The sequence below is a fragment of the Somniosus microcephalus genome, chromosome 6 (genome assembly GCF_052327205.1).
Source record: "Somniosus microcephalus isolate GS21.2 chromosome 6, FLI_Smic_1.0, whole genome shotgun sequence".
Lineage (NCBI taxonomy): Eukaryota > Metazoa > Chordata > Chondrichthyes > Squaliformes > Somniosidae > Somniosus > Somniosus microcephalus.
The window spans coordinates 210,118,914-210,134,129 of NC_140992.1; the positions used below are offsets into that span (position 1 = coordinate 210,118,914).

The window sequence follows — 15,216 nt, forward strand, 5'->3', positions numbered from 1 at the left end:
GCATGCTGTAGAGTCAAAACTCCACAGCATGTGGGGAAACCCGGACTTCCACTTCGACTTCTGGGTTTCCTGAACAAAACTCCCCCCGACGCCGCTTACGGAACCCGCCCCTGTCAATATCTAGCTAAGGGGATCCTTCTGCAACAACAAAAATGGCAACTATTTTTAAATGTTTTGTTTTTAAGACTTTAGGGGGAAGAAATTCATTATCGCCCCGTTTGGGGGTGGTAACTTTTGAAAGCTGGGAAACTTAGCGCCAGGCGCTAATGATTCCCAGCTTTCACGAAAAATTGGGTTTAGTGCTCCAAGAAGGAAGTGTAGCACTAAATCAAGCACTGTCCCGTGCAGCGCTGCTGAGATCTGAGGCTCCTTCACTCCCTTAAAGGGAAGGACCATCACTGCAGGTTTTGCATTGGGACCAGTGAGCTGGTCCCCGACAGTGGCCGCAATCCGGCCCGATCAGCCCTTTGCAATCCAGCAGAGATCTGAGCTGATCGATCGCAGCCCAGGAGAAGTAAAAAAAAACTGAACAAATACATTTCAGAAATGTAGGTGTAGTGTGTGTACCTTTAAGGGGAGAACTACTTTTTACAGCTCCTGTATACTGTAGTACCGGCAGTGACCACACCTGTATATAACCCTGAGTAGGGATCTGTACTGTTTAGTTTTAGAGCAACCCTCATCCAGTAAACACCTGTTGATTGTTATCTGCAGCCTCTGTCGATTATTTGAAGGACACACTACCTAAAGATATCCAGATTTAACATTGGCGATGAGTCGTTTCGAACCTACCTGCAACTCTGAAGAAGAAGGCCGATTCCACCAGTGCGGGCGTCGACCATCCAGGGAGAACTTGAGCATCGCAGAGGAGGCTGTAGAGAGCTGGGCTTGGTTCTCCAGCCACGACGATCCAGCACAGCGGGCTGGCAGCAGGTACGGCGCAGACCCTTCCCGGACAGCGGCGGCGGGAGCTGACCGACGGCACAGAAAAAGGCCGAGCAGCGTCGACGGGGAAGAGAGAGGGTAAAGCGCACAGGGCGCAGCTGGGGTTGAAGACCGAGCGGCGTCAACGAGAGAGGGGAAAACAAGCAGAGCGCGGCCGGTGTTCAAGGGCTGAGCAGCGTCCGCGGGGGAAGAAAAGAAGGGAGAGTGCGGGAAGACGCCATTTTTTTGAGCCGCAGTGGAGAAGAAGGGAGAGCGCGGGAGATGCCATATTGAGCCAGTGGAGAAGAAGGGAGAGCGCGGGAAGAAAGGAAAGCGCGGGAGATGCCATTTTTAGCCAGTCTAACCACACCCAGGGATGCCGAAGAGTGGCAGTGTCACAGCGTTCGACAATGAAGTCGAAGATTGGGTGACACATATAGAACGCATAGAAGTGTACTGCAAGGCGAATGAAGTGCCAGATGCCAGGAAAGCACTGGTATTGTTAAATTCCATGGGTGCAAAAACGTACGGCTTACTGCGAAACCTAGTAACCCCAGAGAAGCCAGTGGAAAAGGATTTTGAAAGCATAGTGGCAATCCTACAGGACCACTTAAACCCCACACCACTGCTGATAACAGAAAGATTTAAGTTCCACAAAAGGAACCAGCATAAAGACGAAAGTAATGCTGAGTATTTAACGGAACTGCACAAGCTATCGAAACACTGCCAGTTTGGAACGGGACCAGCAGATACTTTAAGGGACAAGTTTGTGTGTGGGCTTCAAAGTGAAGGAACCCAGAAACGGCTTCTATCAGAAAAGGATCTTACGCTGGACAAGGCTTTCAGCATGGCAGTATCACACGAAGCAGCCACACGGGGCGCTGCAGAGATACAACGGAGACCGCAAGAATATGGCACAAATGAAATGTCATATGGAACAGGGAAGTGTTATCGCTGCGGCAGAACAACACACGACCATAAGGATTGTTGGTTTAAGGACCAAGTGTGCAGACAGTGTGGAGAAGTAGGACACATAGCAAGAGTCTGCAGGTCGGGAAAGAAAACCAGCAGCAAGAAATCTCCACAGGAGAAGTACAAAAAGGTACATAAGGTGACGGAGAGTAGTTCAGACGAACAGAAAAGTGATACAGACTCCGGAAGCAAGGAGCTGGGTTGTCTGAAACTACATAATGTGATCAAAAAGGAGGATCACCAAACTATCTGGGTCACGCTCAAGATAGACGGAGTCCAAGTGAAAATGGAATTGGACACAGGATCAGCCCTAACAGTCATAAACCGAAGGGACTACAAGCGGCTATTCTCACATATACCCTTGAGAGATACAGAGATTGTCTTGACGACGTACATGGGGCAAAAAGTCTACCCCAAAGGAAAAATAAGGGTGAACGTGATATACAACGGCAAGGAAACACCAAAAATGGACCTATATGTATTGCCAGATGGAGGACCACCACTACTAGGACGTGAATAGATCCGGAAGATACAGTTAGATTGGCATGCCATACAAGCACTGACGGTAGATGCCAAAAAGGATGAAGACGTCACACCTGGACGACTGTCAAAAATGCTAACTGACGCACAAGAAGTGTTCCAGGAGGGACTCGGAACACTAAAAGGCATAACAGCGATGATCAAAATAGAGGAAAATGCAAGCCCAAAGTTTTTTAAGGCCAGACCGGTGCCTTATGCGATCCGCCCAGCCATCAAAGCAGAGCTGGAAGGTTTGGAACATTCTGGAATACTGTCCAAAGTGGACTGGAGCGAGTGGGCTACACCCATCGTTCCTGTAATGAAGAGGTCGTTGAGTAATACGCCTGGGGAACCAAAGAAGATTCGCATCTGTGGGGACTTTAAGGTGACAGTGAACCCAGTCCTTCACACGGTACAATATCCGCTTCCGCAGATTGAAGATATTTTCGCCTCGCTATCTGGAGGAAAACGCTTCACTAAGATTGATCTGGCCCAGGCGTACCTGCAAATGGAGGTAGAAGAAGCCTCGAAACAGTACCTCACGATCAACACTCATAAAGGTCTCTACCAATACAACCGGCTGGTGTTCGGGGTAGCATCAGCTCCGGCTATTTGGCAAAGGGCAATGGATCAAGTCCTGCAAGGGTTTCCAGGGACCCAGTGTTATTTGGACGACATCCTGGTCACAGGCGAAAATGACAGTGATCACCTCGCCAACCTGGAGCAGGTGCTCACTAGATTGAAGGAATATGGGCTCCGAGCTAATCGCCACAAATGCGAGTTTTTCCAGAAGCAGATCTCGTATTGTGGCCACGTTATTGATGAAGGGGGGTTACATAAGTCCCCTGAAAAGATTGAGGCAGTAGTCAAGGCTCCAGCACTGGAAAATGTGTCACAACTGAGGTCGTTCCTCGGGCTGGTGAACTGCTACCATAAGTTCTTGCATAATTTGTCTACAGTACTGCACCCAGTGAACACCGTACTGCAAACGGGGGTACCATGGAAGTGGAATGACGAATGTAAACGAGCTTTCCAGAAGTGCAAAGAATTGATCACATCAAAAGAGGTGTTGGCTCATTTCAACTCAGCACTACCAATTCGGTTGGCGTGTGATGCATCACCCTATGGTATTGGAGCAGTGCTGTCGCAGAAATTTCCGGACGGCTTGGAGAGGCCAGTAGCCTTTGCATCTCGGTCACTAACCTCAGCCGAGCGTAAGTACGCCCAGATTGACAGGGAGGCCCTCAGCCTAGTGTGGGGAGTGAAAAAGTTCAGCCACTATCTGCACAGGCAGAAGTTCACCTTGCTGACTGACCACCAACCACTTGTCTCCATCTTTAATCCAAAGAAGGGCGTTCCGGTGATGACTGCGCAACGGCTACAAAGATGGTCCCTTTTTCTAGGGGCGAACCAATATGAAATCGAGTATAAGGGCACGAAACAGCATGGAAACGCTGATGGGCTATCACGCCTGCCACTGCCTACTGCGGAGGAAGCACCAGCAGTGGACCCTGTCGAAATATTTTATTCGTCTATAATTGAACGCTTGCCAGTAACTAACGCGGATATAGAGAAGGAGACCCGAAATGACCCGACACTGTCTCAGGTATATGATTTGACGGTGAAGGGATGGCCAACACATGGCGACTCACTGTTGCCAGCATTCTCATCCAGAAGAGAACAGCTGTCAGTATGCCAGGGGACCTTGATGTGTGGATCCCGAGTGGTAATTCCACCCAAGTTAAGGGAGAGAGTGCTCAATGAACTTCACGAAGGCCATCTGGGAGGGGTGAAAATGAAAAGCCTTGCTAGGGCCTATGTGTGGTGGCCGGGGATCGATCAGCAAATCGAGGGCCTGACAAGGAGCTGCTCAGGATGCCAGAAGGTCCAAAATGCACCACCACATGTCCCTCTGCACCCATGGGAGTGGCCCTCCTCTCCATGGCAACGGGTGCATCTTGATTTTGCTGGTCCATTCATGGACTCAATGTTTTTAATAGCCGTGGATGCTCACTCGAAATGGCCTGAGGTGATCAAAATGTCCTCCTCCACCACGGAGAAAACGATTGCAGTCCTACGGACCATATTTGCCAGGAACGGCTTGCCAGAGCAGATTTGCTCTGATAACAGACCACAGTTTGTGTCCGAAGAGTTTCAAAGATTTATGCAAAGGAATGAGGTAAGGCATTACACATCCGCCCCGTATCATCCAGCCACAAATGGATTGGCTGAGAGGTTCGTACAAACCTTTAAAAAGGCAGTAAGGGCCATGTGCGATGACGACATTCCACTGCAGCATAAGGTGGACAATTTCCTGTTAGCCTACAGAAATGCGACACATGCAGTTACCAACCAGACCCCGGCCATGATGTTCTTTAACCGAAGGTTGAGATCTCGTCTGGATTTGCTCAGACCAAATGTACGAAGAAATGTTGAGAATAAGCAATTCCAGCACATCAATGAGAAGCTGACAAGGAGCTTCAATGTAGGGCAACCAGTCTTGGCCCGCGACTACCGAACAGAGAAATGGCAACCAGGAACGAGATGCACACGGCAGGAGCCACTAATGTACACAGTGGATGTTGGGGAGACGCCATGTCGACCAGATCCTAGCGTCACAGGAACAAGTCAACCCCATGTCTCACGTACCTGGTAATGAACCCGACATACAGGTAGCATCTACCCCAGAAACAGTAGTATCGGAAGCTGATGAACCAACCGACGACAGGAGGCCAGAATCATCTCCGCACCAAGAGCAAGACACTCAGGAAAGGCGCTATCCAGAAAGGATCAGGAAGCCGCCCCAAAGACTGAATTTATAAATGGACTATTTTCAGTTAATGTTGCATGTTAAAAGTGTTAATTGTTAAATGAATGTTATGGTACTGTTAATCTAAAAGGGGAGGAATTGTAGTGTATGTACCTTTAAGGGGAGAACTACTTTTTACAGCTCCTGTATACTGTAGTACCGGCAGTGACCACACCTGTATATAACCCTGAGTAGGGATCTGTACTGTTTAGTTTTAGAGCAACCCTCATCCAGTAAACACCTGTTGATTGTTATCTGCAGCCTCTGTCGATTATTTGAAGGACACACTACCTAAAGATATCCAGATTTAACAGTAGGTACTTACCTCAGCAACCTCTCCTTTAACTTGCGCCCCCGAAGCGCCCGGCCTCCCAATCAATGCCTCCTGCAGCTGTCAGTGTCATTGCCCGACGATGCTGCAGAGGGCGGAACCGAAGTTCGGGTCTGGGGCACTACCAGGGCGATGGGCACAGCAATGACGTCACAATCTCCAGGCGAAGGAGATCGTAGCGCGAAGTCTTACCGCCGCCGCAAACCTCTCATCAAAGTTCGCGGGAGTCATTCATCTCGCCGTGCCCAGGCGGTAAGTCGTTAGTGCCCCATTATCGCCCCCTGGAGGTAATTATGGGAGGCGCTAAGGAGGCTCATTTCTAGCCTGTTAACAATTTTTACTTATTTTTCTTTAGTGTCCGAACACTTCTTGTCCTCATTTGAGATTGATTGCACTATGAAGGTGAAACAGCAAGTGGTGGAGTGTATGGGTACCTTCCAAGATGGTGTAGCAGAGAAATGTGTGTTGTACTTCGAAAGGTGAGTCAACCAACTGACAATGGCTAATGAATTCAGAGAAATTAAAAATGGCAAATATTGGAATCTTTTAATGTAAGGGTGCTTACACTGAATGGTATTTTGGTAAATGCGTTAAGTGTATACCAGTTACCCAGAAATAAGAAACATGACTTTAAGATGTGAAGGTCACACCTGCAATTCTGTGGAAACAATAGAGTTGGCCTCTGTAGCACAATCACTTGACACAACATGATTGGCATGAACTTGAAATTATCTGTACAGTTTCAGTTAAATGTACGTGTTGGTGTTAAATGTATATGTTAACATTGTCGTAAAATGTTTTCCACAGCAGCTGTGTCAAGCAGGTAGTAAATTACGTTGCTGCAAATTTTGTCACAAATACTAAACTGTTAAATGTACTTGGATAACCAGCTTTGATTTTCCATTGACAGATACCGGCGTTCAACCCACGTTACACCCAAATCCTATCTGTCCTTCATTCAGGGCTATAAAGCTGTGTACAAGGAGAAACAGTCAGAGCTGCAGACTGTGGCTGAAAGGTGGCGTATGCTGTCTCGTCCTGCAATATGCGTTCTCTGTTCTTTTAAAAAATATATCACGTGTATTATTGCAAAAAAAGAAAGAACTTGCATTTATATATCTCCTTTCATGACCTCAAGAAATCCCAAAAAGCTTTACAGCCAATGAAGTACTTTTGAAGTGTAGCCACTGTTGTAATGTAGGAAACACGGCAGCCAATTTATTCGCAGTAAACTCCCACAAACAGCAATGTGACAATGACCAGATAATCTGTTTCTTCATGATGTTGATTCAGGAATAAATTTTGGCCAGGACATTATGAGAACTCCCCTGCGCTTCTTCAAATAGTGCCATGGGATCTTTTACATCCACCAGAGAGAGCAGACAGAGCCTCGGTTTAATAGCTCTTCCAAAAGACAACACCTCTGACAGTGCAGCACTCCCTCAGTACTGCACTGTCTTTTGGAAGAGCTATTATGTGGTAGCATTATCACCTTTGAATGAGAAGGTTGTGGGTTCAAGTCCCACTCCAGAAGCTTAAGCACAAAATCTAGGCTGACGCTCCAGTGCAGTGCTGAAGGAGTGCGGCACTGGACCACTCAATGGTGAAAATGCTACTACTGAACCATGGCTAACACCTCAGAGGATGAGGGCTAGATTTAGCATTCAGAATGGCCGTTATATTGGATTGTTTTCTTTTTGTTGATTAAAGGTATATGTGGAACTGGGAATAATGTTTTTGTCTTTTTCCCTCCTAAAGAATGAAGACTGGTTTGCAGAAGTTGAAGGAAGCCTCGGAATCTGTCGTGGCCCTTAGCAAAGAACTGGAAATAAAAGAAAAGGAACTTAAAATAGCCAATGACAAGGCTGATATGGTAATGAGATGTGAAACTCACTTAACAATGAAGGGAGGTTAAAATGCATCAATTTCATTTTTTTGTGTTTATTCAAAATATTATTCTTCAAAGGTTTTTTATTCCATGATAAATTTGAAAATTATTATGCTAACTGTATATTCTGATACTGATTTTGAATCAGTACTAATTGTGTGATATTTGCAGGATGTCGCTAATATGTGGTTCATATTCTATTAAATGATGGATTTAGTGAATGTATATAAATACCATAATCAATGTATATTGTTGCTTCTATCCCACTTTTACACCGAGGCTGCAATATCCTATAGTAGTGCCTGGAAGGAATGGTTAACGTAGCTCTAGTAAGATAAAGGGACATTCTCTTACTGTTCCCCCTACCCCCAGTTATTCTCTTTCTATAAAGTTAAATATTTATGTTAAGAATGATCACATTGCATTGAAAATCGTTGTCAAGAGTTCTTTCACAACAAATATTGGAATAAGTTTTAGAAGTTGAGCTTGGTGTCCTGTGCATCAACATGGGTGTTGCAATCTAAATCTGCCAAAACATTTGGAATGGTTCCAACACACATGCCATAGATTGGTAAGATGCAAGCCTAAGTCATTCTCTGACTTATTAAACTACTGCAATGCTTTCCTGGCCGGCCTCCCATCTTCCACCCTCTGTAAACTTCAGCTCATCCAAAACTCTGCTGCCTGTATCCTAACTCGCACCAAGCCCCATTCACCCATCACGCCTGTGCTCACTGACCTCCCTTGGCTCCCAGTACACCAGCGCCTCCGTTTAAAAATTCTCATCCTCATGTTCAAAAATCTGCATGGCCTCACTCCTCTCTACCTCTGTAACCTCCTCCAGCCCTCCGGGAACTCTGCATTCCTTCAATTCTGGTCTTGTGCATCGCCAACTTCCTTCACCCCACCATTGGCGGCCGTGCCTTCAGCCATCTAGGCCCCAAGCTCTAGAATTCCCTCCCTAAACCTCTCCACCTCTCTCTCCTCCTTTAAGACCCTCCTTAAAATCTACCTCTTTGATCAAGCTTTCGGTCACCTGTTCTTATGTCTCCTTCTTTGGCTCAGTGTCAAATTTTGCCTGATTACGCTCCTGTGAAGCGCCGTGGGATGTTTTACTATGTTAAAGGCACTATATAAATGCAAGTTGTTGTTGTTGACTGTCCTTCAGAAAAGGTATGAAGAGTGGGTGTAGGGCAGAAGGCTTAAAGAGAGGAGAAAATAAAGATTTTAAAAGGAGAGGAATAAAATTGTTTGTCGGCTGCAAATAGCACCACAAATAGACAAACGTAGCCATGGTGTCTCCGTTACTACACATCCATGCAGCTTTGGAAGTGCCAGCACAACTTGAATTAAAACATGTAATATTTTGGATGCGTTAGAATGTATTCCTGCCACTGTATACAGGGCAAAAGCCAGTTTAACGTTGCAGAAGGATGAGGTATATTGGTGCATTATGAAGTTGGAAGGAAATCTAGTTACAGATTCTTTAGACTAATACAAGTAATTAATAATTACAGTTATTAACTGTTGTTTCATAGGTGCTGAAAGAAGTGACTGTGAAGGCTCAGGCTTCAGAGAGAGTGAAAATGGAAGTACAAAAGGTTAAAGACCGAGCCCAGGTGATTGTAGACAGTATATCTGCAGATAAGGCAGTGGCTGAGCAAAAACTTGAAGCTGCCAGACCAGCGTTGGAGGAAGCTGAGGCTGCACTGCAGGTGAATAAGGGCTATACGTCGTGTCATTTCTGTGACAAAAATCACATACAAAATATTATAAAAGAATGACAGTTCAAAAAAATACTTGCAGCCGATGCATTTAAAATGTTTATGTGCAATTCTGTCTTGTTGCGTACGATCCCCAGTGTTAATACTTTCTGATGTTATTTTGAAGCATGTACAATGATGCCATATCCATTTAGATTGAGGGGACTTTTTATTCTCAGAAATACAAGCCAGTCTAGTCAATATCAAATATTGCAGTGTTCAGATCTGCATTTCAGAGACGCATTGCCAGAATGGGTTTACTTCCATCCATGCTGCATCCAAGTACATAGGAAAGTATGTTTGAATGCTTATGTGAAGCATTTTCTATTGGGATCAATGTAAGTTGCGTGAGCGGCCTTGTTCCTTTACACTGACTGTGGTAAAAATATACTTTAGTGGGGTGAAACCCTCATTAGTTAGAAGCAACTTGGGAGCAGACACTGCAGGGCACAATTGGCCCTTCTACATTGCCCTCCTAGGAGATATTTGTACATAGGAAGCAAGAGTTGATCAATGGAAACTGATGGCCGCGATTGCCATTCATGGCATCATAGGAGCAGAACTTCCTGAAAAATGACTGGAACTGCTGGCGAGAAGCAGCCTCGAAGTAAAGTATAAGACTGAGAGATGGTGATGTGTACATATACCATATCTTGCTTTATAAGGGTATGTTTGACAGTTTGATGGAAAGCACTTTCATTAAAGTGTTCTGATTCTGTTTAAGGTAAATGTTCCTTACTAAAGGATTTGCTTGCTTTCAATTTTTTAAAATTACTTTTTTCTGCAAATGTGCTGTGCCACAAAGAGGTAGTAAATGAGTCTGACCCACATAATGAGTTCCCAAACTTGATAAGGTTGTTGGGGAAGGTTTGATGCTTTCATTTAGAAAGACAATACTGAGATAGTGGTTCAAATCCAGCCTCTCTCAGAAACCTCTAAATGTTTGGTACAGATGCCATTGGTGATCCCCGAAAAGCTTCTCGGGTGCCTGCTTCCTTGGATAGGGAGAGAGATAGATGCTGCCGGGAGCCGTGAAATAGGGAGAGTGAGAATGTACTTTACCCTATGGTCATTTATTGATGCCAAGCTCTTACACTCAACAAATTATTCTGTTCCCTCTAAACATTGCAGACAATTAAACCAGCAGACATAACCTTAGTACGAACACTTGGTCACCCCCCTCATCTGATCATGAGGATAATGGACTGTGTGCTGCTGCTTTTCCAAAGGAAGCTGAACCCAGTGAAACTTGATGTAGAAAGGAACTGTGTTACACCATCATGGCAGGAATCACTGAAACTCATGGCGGGAAGCCCCCTACAAGCATTACAGGTAAATGCAACTGAGCTGGGGATTTCAGTATTACTAATATAGTTAAATAATGTATTAGATAACAGTACGCTGGCATCTATAGTCAGGAAATGTGCAATGTGTTTGTAAGATTTGGATCACAGGTCACACACAGATTACCTAAAGAGTCTTAGGAGTTGTAAGGCTTTTTATTAGAGAGCTACAGTTTAAGTATAATCAGATACTACTACATGCAATTGAAATACATACAGTAGACTTACAACCCGTGACAGGTGAGGGCGATCTACGGCCCTGGAATGGAACGAAATGACCGGATAGATGGTGAAACAGTACGGTGGTCCCAGATTAGGTAGATTCTTGCAGTCTGTGGCAGTAGTCACTTCCATTGGGTCGTCCCTCAAGCTGTTGGAGGTTTTAGGCCATCAGCCAGCATTGATCCACCTCAGAGGCTAAACTTGACCAAGGTGTTAGGCCGTAGCCACCTTCGGGAAGCCTTCGCTCCTAACTGCCTGTTTTCCTCTCTCGGTCGCCTGTTTTTATACCTTATTTTGATGGGTTGGTGGATACCTGGTGTCAATCATTTTTACCCATCCCATTGTCCAATTACAAGGGAGAGGGTACCTCTGACAACCCCCTCCCAGTCTCATGAGGTAATTTTCCTCCTTATGTCTGTTCTAAAGGCCTTGTTGCCCTCTCGTAGACAGCTTGTTTATCCTACAGCTCCTTGCTGCATCCATTATCAGGCCTGGCTATGCCCACTCGAAGGCCTGTTTTTGTGTTCTGACCTTGTAATTCAGCTCTCTGTACAACTCCTTTTCTGACATGACTGGAATCCATCTGTGTCATCAACTTAGGCACACTGCTGATCTAGGGAACCCATAACAGACTACTATTTCTTTCAATCCATGACTTCTTAGTGTCCTACAAGGATTCTTGTTAAAATTACTGTAGATGCTTTCACCCTGCTCAAAAACAGAAAGGTCCATTCAAATAGATACTTTTAGAAATTGCCGCTGAGATTGTTTTTCCTAAAAAGACTTTTAATGGGTGCAATGACTTTTTTAGTAAGGAAAACCAAAGAATCCTATTGTTCTATACATGAAGGCATCTTAAAGAATTAATAAGCCCTTTTACTCCCAAGGCTTTTCCCTCCCTCCCTGTTGCACTACATTGAACTTCTGGATAGAGTGGAACTGGTAGCTTGCCAACCAACTGGATAGAAACTTATAATTGAAGAGACAATTGCAGACTCAGTTTGGTCCTGTCCACTTCAATCAGAAGCTAATCCAGAGCTTGCTGCTTATTGTAATTCTGGGCACTTGTTGTTTTCTGTAGCCTGGTGGTTATTTGGTTTAAATACCTTTAATTACTTGTACATAAAGTGAAACCTAGATGTTTATAATGTCATAGGATAGTAAAGAGCTCATAAGCATGGCACATGGTACTGAATGTCTGGTGTCTCAAACTGTTTTTGTTTTATCCAACATTGTTCATCACTTCATTCGAACCTGGTAACAAAAATAAGGTTAGGGCCTGTCCTGGACTAGAGAGATGTGCTAGTTCCTGAGAACCCATCTTCTAATTGAACATTTCTGTATTTATCTGTCATCAAAATGATTCCTTTGTTTTCATAGCAATTTCCCAAGGACACCATCAATGAGGAGACTGTAGAACTGCTCTGTCCCTATTTTGAAATGCCAGATTATAACATTGATGTTGCCAGACGGGTTTGTGGTAATGTTGCTGGTCTTTGCTCCTGGACTCAAGCCATGGCCTACTTTCATGGAATAAATAAAGAAGTGTTGCCGCTTAAGGTTTGTTACACTTCAATACAACAACAATAGGATCACCATAGAATATGTTTAAAGTTTCATTAAATTGCCAATTTATACCTAAATTGATGGGTCATAATTTGCTGTAACAGGGCATCAACCGGCATCTGCCTTTAGTTAGTCTTGCCTTTGCACCTTTAGGTTTTTACATTTTTTGAGTGGCAACTTGCTGAAAGTGCGAGCTGATAATGACGCAGTGAGGGAAACCGGGCAAGTAACTGTGTATCTCCTTAACCAATCAAATTCAAGGATTGTGAAATTAACAGTGCAAGGACTGAGAAGGAAGTTTAAATTAGAATGGGTGAATTCAATGTCAAATCAGGTACAGAAAGAGAAATAAAGAGAGGGAAAGAAAGATTGGACAGCAACTTTTGGATATTCACGTTTAACTGCACATCTGCCCCTCGCCTGAAGTTGCCGTAGCATTTGCACATGAATAACAGCAAGCGCTATTAGCTCATGGTTATTTTGATAGCAAATTTTGGCCGAATGTGATTTCTGATAGTTAATTCTAATTTGTATTAGAAGCTTAAGCAGATGTTTAATATCACGCTATACTATGATGGCTGCCATTTTATAATTGCTTTATTCAATATCTTTAAGGCAAATCTTACCGTACAGGAAAGTCGCTTGGCCACTGCCATGGAGGATCTGAAGAAGGCTCAGTGTGAGCTTGATGCCAAGCAAGCCGAGCTTGATACTGTGCAGGCGGAATATGAGCAAGCAATGAGAGAGAAGCAGGTAAATGGGAGACTGCTAGTTATTTGACTGAGTATTTTGTGCTATTGGCAGTATTTTGTTCTAGTATGTAAGAAAGAAAGAGCTTGCATCTATATATCACTTTTCACTACCTTAGGACATGCAGGGTAATACAGCAGCCAATTTGCGCACAGCAAAGACCCACAAACAACAATGAGTCAGATAATCTGTTTTTTAGTGATGTTGAGGGATAAATACGTATCTATAATTAGACCTTCCTGTGGCAGTAAGGTTGAACTCGTGCTAGTCACACTGCCGCTAGTCAGACAGGCTTTGGATGTTGCTATCCAGCTAGAGTAGCAAACCTCCATGCTAAATTGTTGGAAACGGGATTCATAGAATCATAGAATGATAGCACTGAAGGAGGCCATTCGGCCCATTGTGCCGGCTCTTTGAAAGAGATATCCAATTAGTCCCACTCCCATGCTCTTTCCACATAGACCTGAACATTTTTTCCCTTCAAGCATTTATCCAATTCTCTTTTGAAAAGTTACTATTGAATCTGCTTCTACCATCTATTGAGGCAGTGCATTTCAGATCATAACAACTCGCTGTGTAAAAAAAAATTCTCATCTCCCCTCAGATTCTTTTGCCAATTACCTTAAATCTCTTTCAATATATTTAACAAAGAGGGAGAGGACCTTGTGTTTCAAGTGAATTATGGGCCACTAATTATTCATCTGTAATTTTCAACTACAGAAACCAACAAAGATACACTCGAAAATGCCGACTATTGCAACATTGCAACAATATCAGAGCTCATTACAAGAGCCAAATACAGGGGTCAAAGCAACTTCAGTCATATCCTGATGGGCCTGTCTTAATATCGACTGCTTTTATGGATTAAAATTCTGTATTAGAATTAGGGGAAGCCAAGATTACTTTAGGTCTCTCAATTTTTCCTTTACCCAACTTGTCTCTCATCTCTGAATTTCTTCCTTAATTGGGCCATAATACTGTAGTATGAGAGATTGTTTGTATTTTTTAATTGGCTTGTGTTCTCTCCATCCATGCCATTGCCATACATTCTGTTAGATTGGCTGGACACAGAATCTGCTACCAGATTTCTCCTGGTACCACACTGTACTAACACTGGAATGATCATGAGAGCAGCCAGAGATAATTTGTCCTCCAACTTCTACTTGGCAAATTTCCCTGATGATTCGGCAGAGGCACAGCAATTTACTCTTTGTGAACTTAGCAAAGACAAAATATGTTGTTAAACCAAGCTTGCTGCCTAAGTAAAAGAAATTTTGAGTGCGCCAAAAGAGGGAACTGATGTGAGGCTCAACATAATAAATTGAATTATCCCACAATGCAGGTAATCTCTGGCCTTGGCTCATTCAATAGATGGTGTTCATTTGGATCGCAGGAACAAATTAATGGCATGATTTAGAAAGGGAGGTTAATGCTCAATTTGAATAGTGAAATAATTTCATGGCTTGATTCTCAGACATTACTAGAGGATGCTGAGCGCTGCCGGCAGAAGATGCAAATGGCTTCGAGTTTAATAGATGGGTTGTCAGATGAGAAAGAACGTTGGACCGAACAAAGCAAAGAATTTGCTGCTGAGAAGAAAAGACTCGTGGGTAAGCAGCAACAAAGTCATTGGGCAGGATTTTCAATGGGCCGTGGAGGTGGGATTGGAGGCGTGTAGGGTTAAAATCATGAAATCGGGGGGCACGAACCCATCCCGCCCCCAACCCGCCAGTTTCAAAGGAGGCGGATACCCGACCTGTGCTGGGAGCCGCCTCCCCGAGGTGGGAAGGGGATTAGTGCCAATTAACTGCCTGTTAACAGGTAGTTAACAGGCAGTTTTTAGCCTAATCCCTATTTTTATCCCTGAAGTGTGGGATTCCCGACGGCTCCAAACCACGGCAAGTTAGCGAGGCGGACCGTCGAGCTGAAGGGCTTGGAGGGTCCGAGATGTCCGGTATTCAGGTGAGTGATGGGTGCATGAGTGCAGAGGTAAGTGTGTTTGGTGTGTGTAAAGTGTTTAAAGAAGTTTTACTTACCTTTACTTACCTTTACAGCCTTCCTTCCTGTAGTGTCCGTGTGTTGATAAAGACACTGAAGACAGGAGTTGGTTCATAGGTGTTTACTAAGCA

General features: G+C 44.2%; 1 protein-coding gene across 1 annotated transcript in view; it reads left to right on the top strand.

The window, feature by feature from the left end:
- LOC147116426 (dynein axonemal heavy chain 5-like) overlaps positions 1-15,216 on the top strand; it is a 345,860-nt gene that overhangs the window by 246,654 nt on the left and 83,990 nt on the right. Inside the window, exons 55-61 of the mRNA XM_085992043.1 lie at positions 5,911-6,034; positions 7,314-7,428; positions 8,982-9,158; positions 10,338-10,538; positions 12,152-12,331; positions 12,953-13,090; positions 14,562-14,697. Coding sequence (XP_085848169.1) covers positions 5,911-6,034; positions 7,314-7,428; positions 8,982-9,158; positions 10,338-10,538; positions 12,152-12,331; positions 12,953-13,090; positions 14,562-14,697 — 1,071 coding nt within the window. The remainder of the gene's footprint in view (positions 1-5,910; positions 6,035-7,313; positions 7,429-8,981; positions 9,159-10,337; positions 10,539-12,151; positions 12,332-12,952; positions 13,091-14,561; positions 14,698-15,216) is intronic.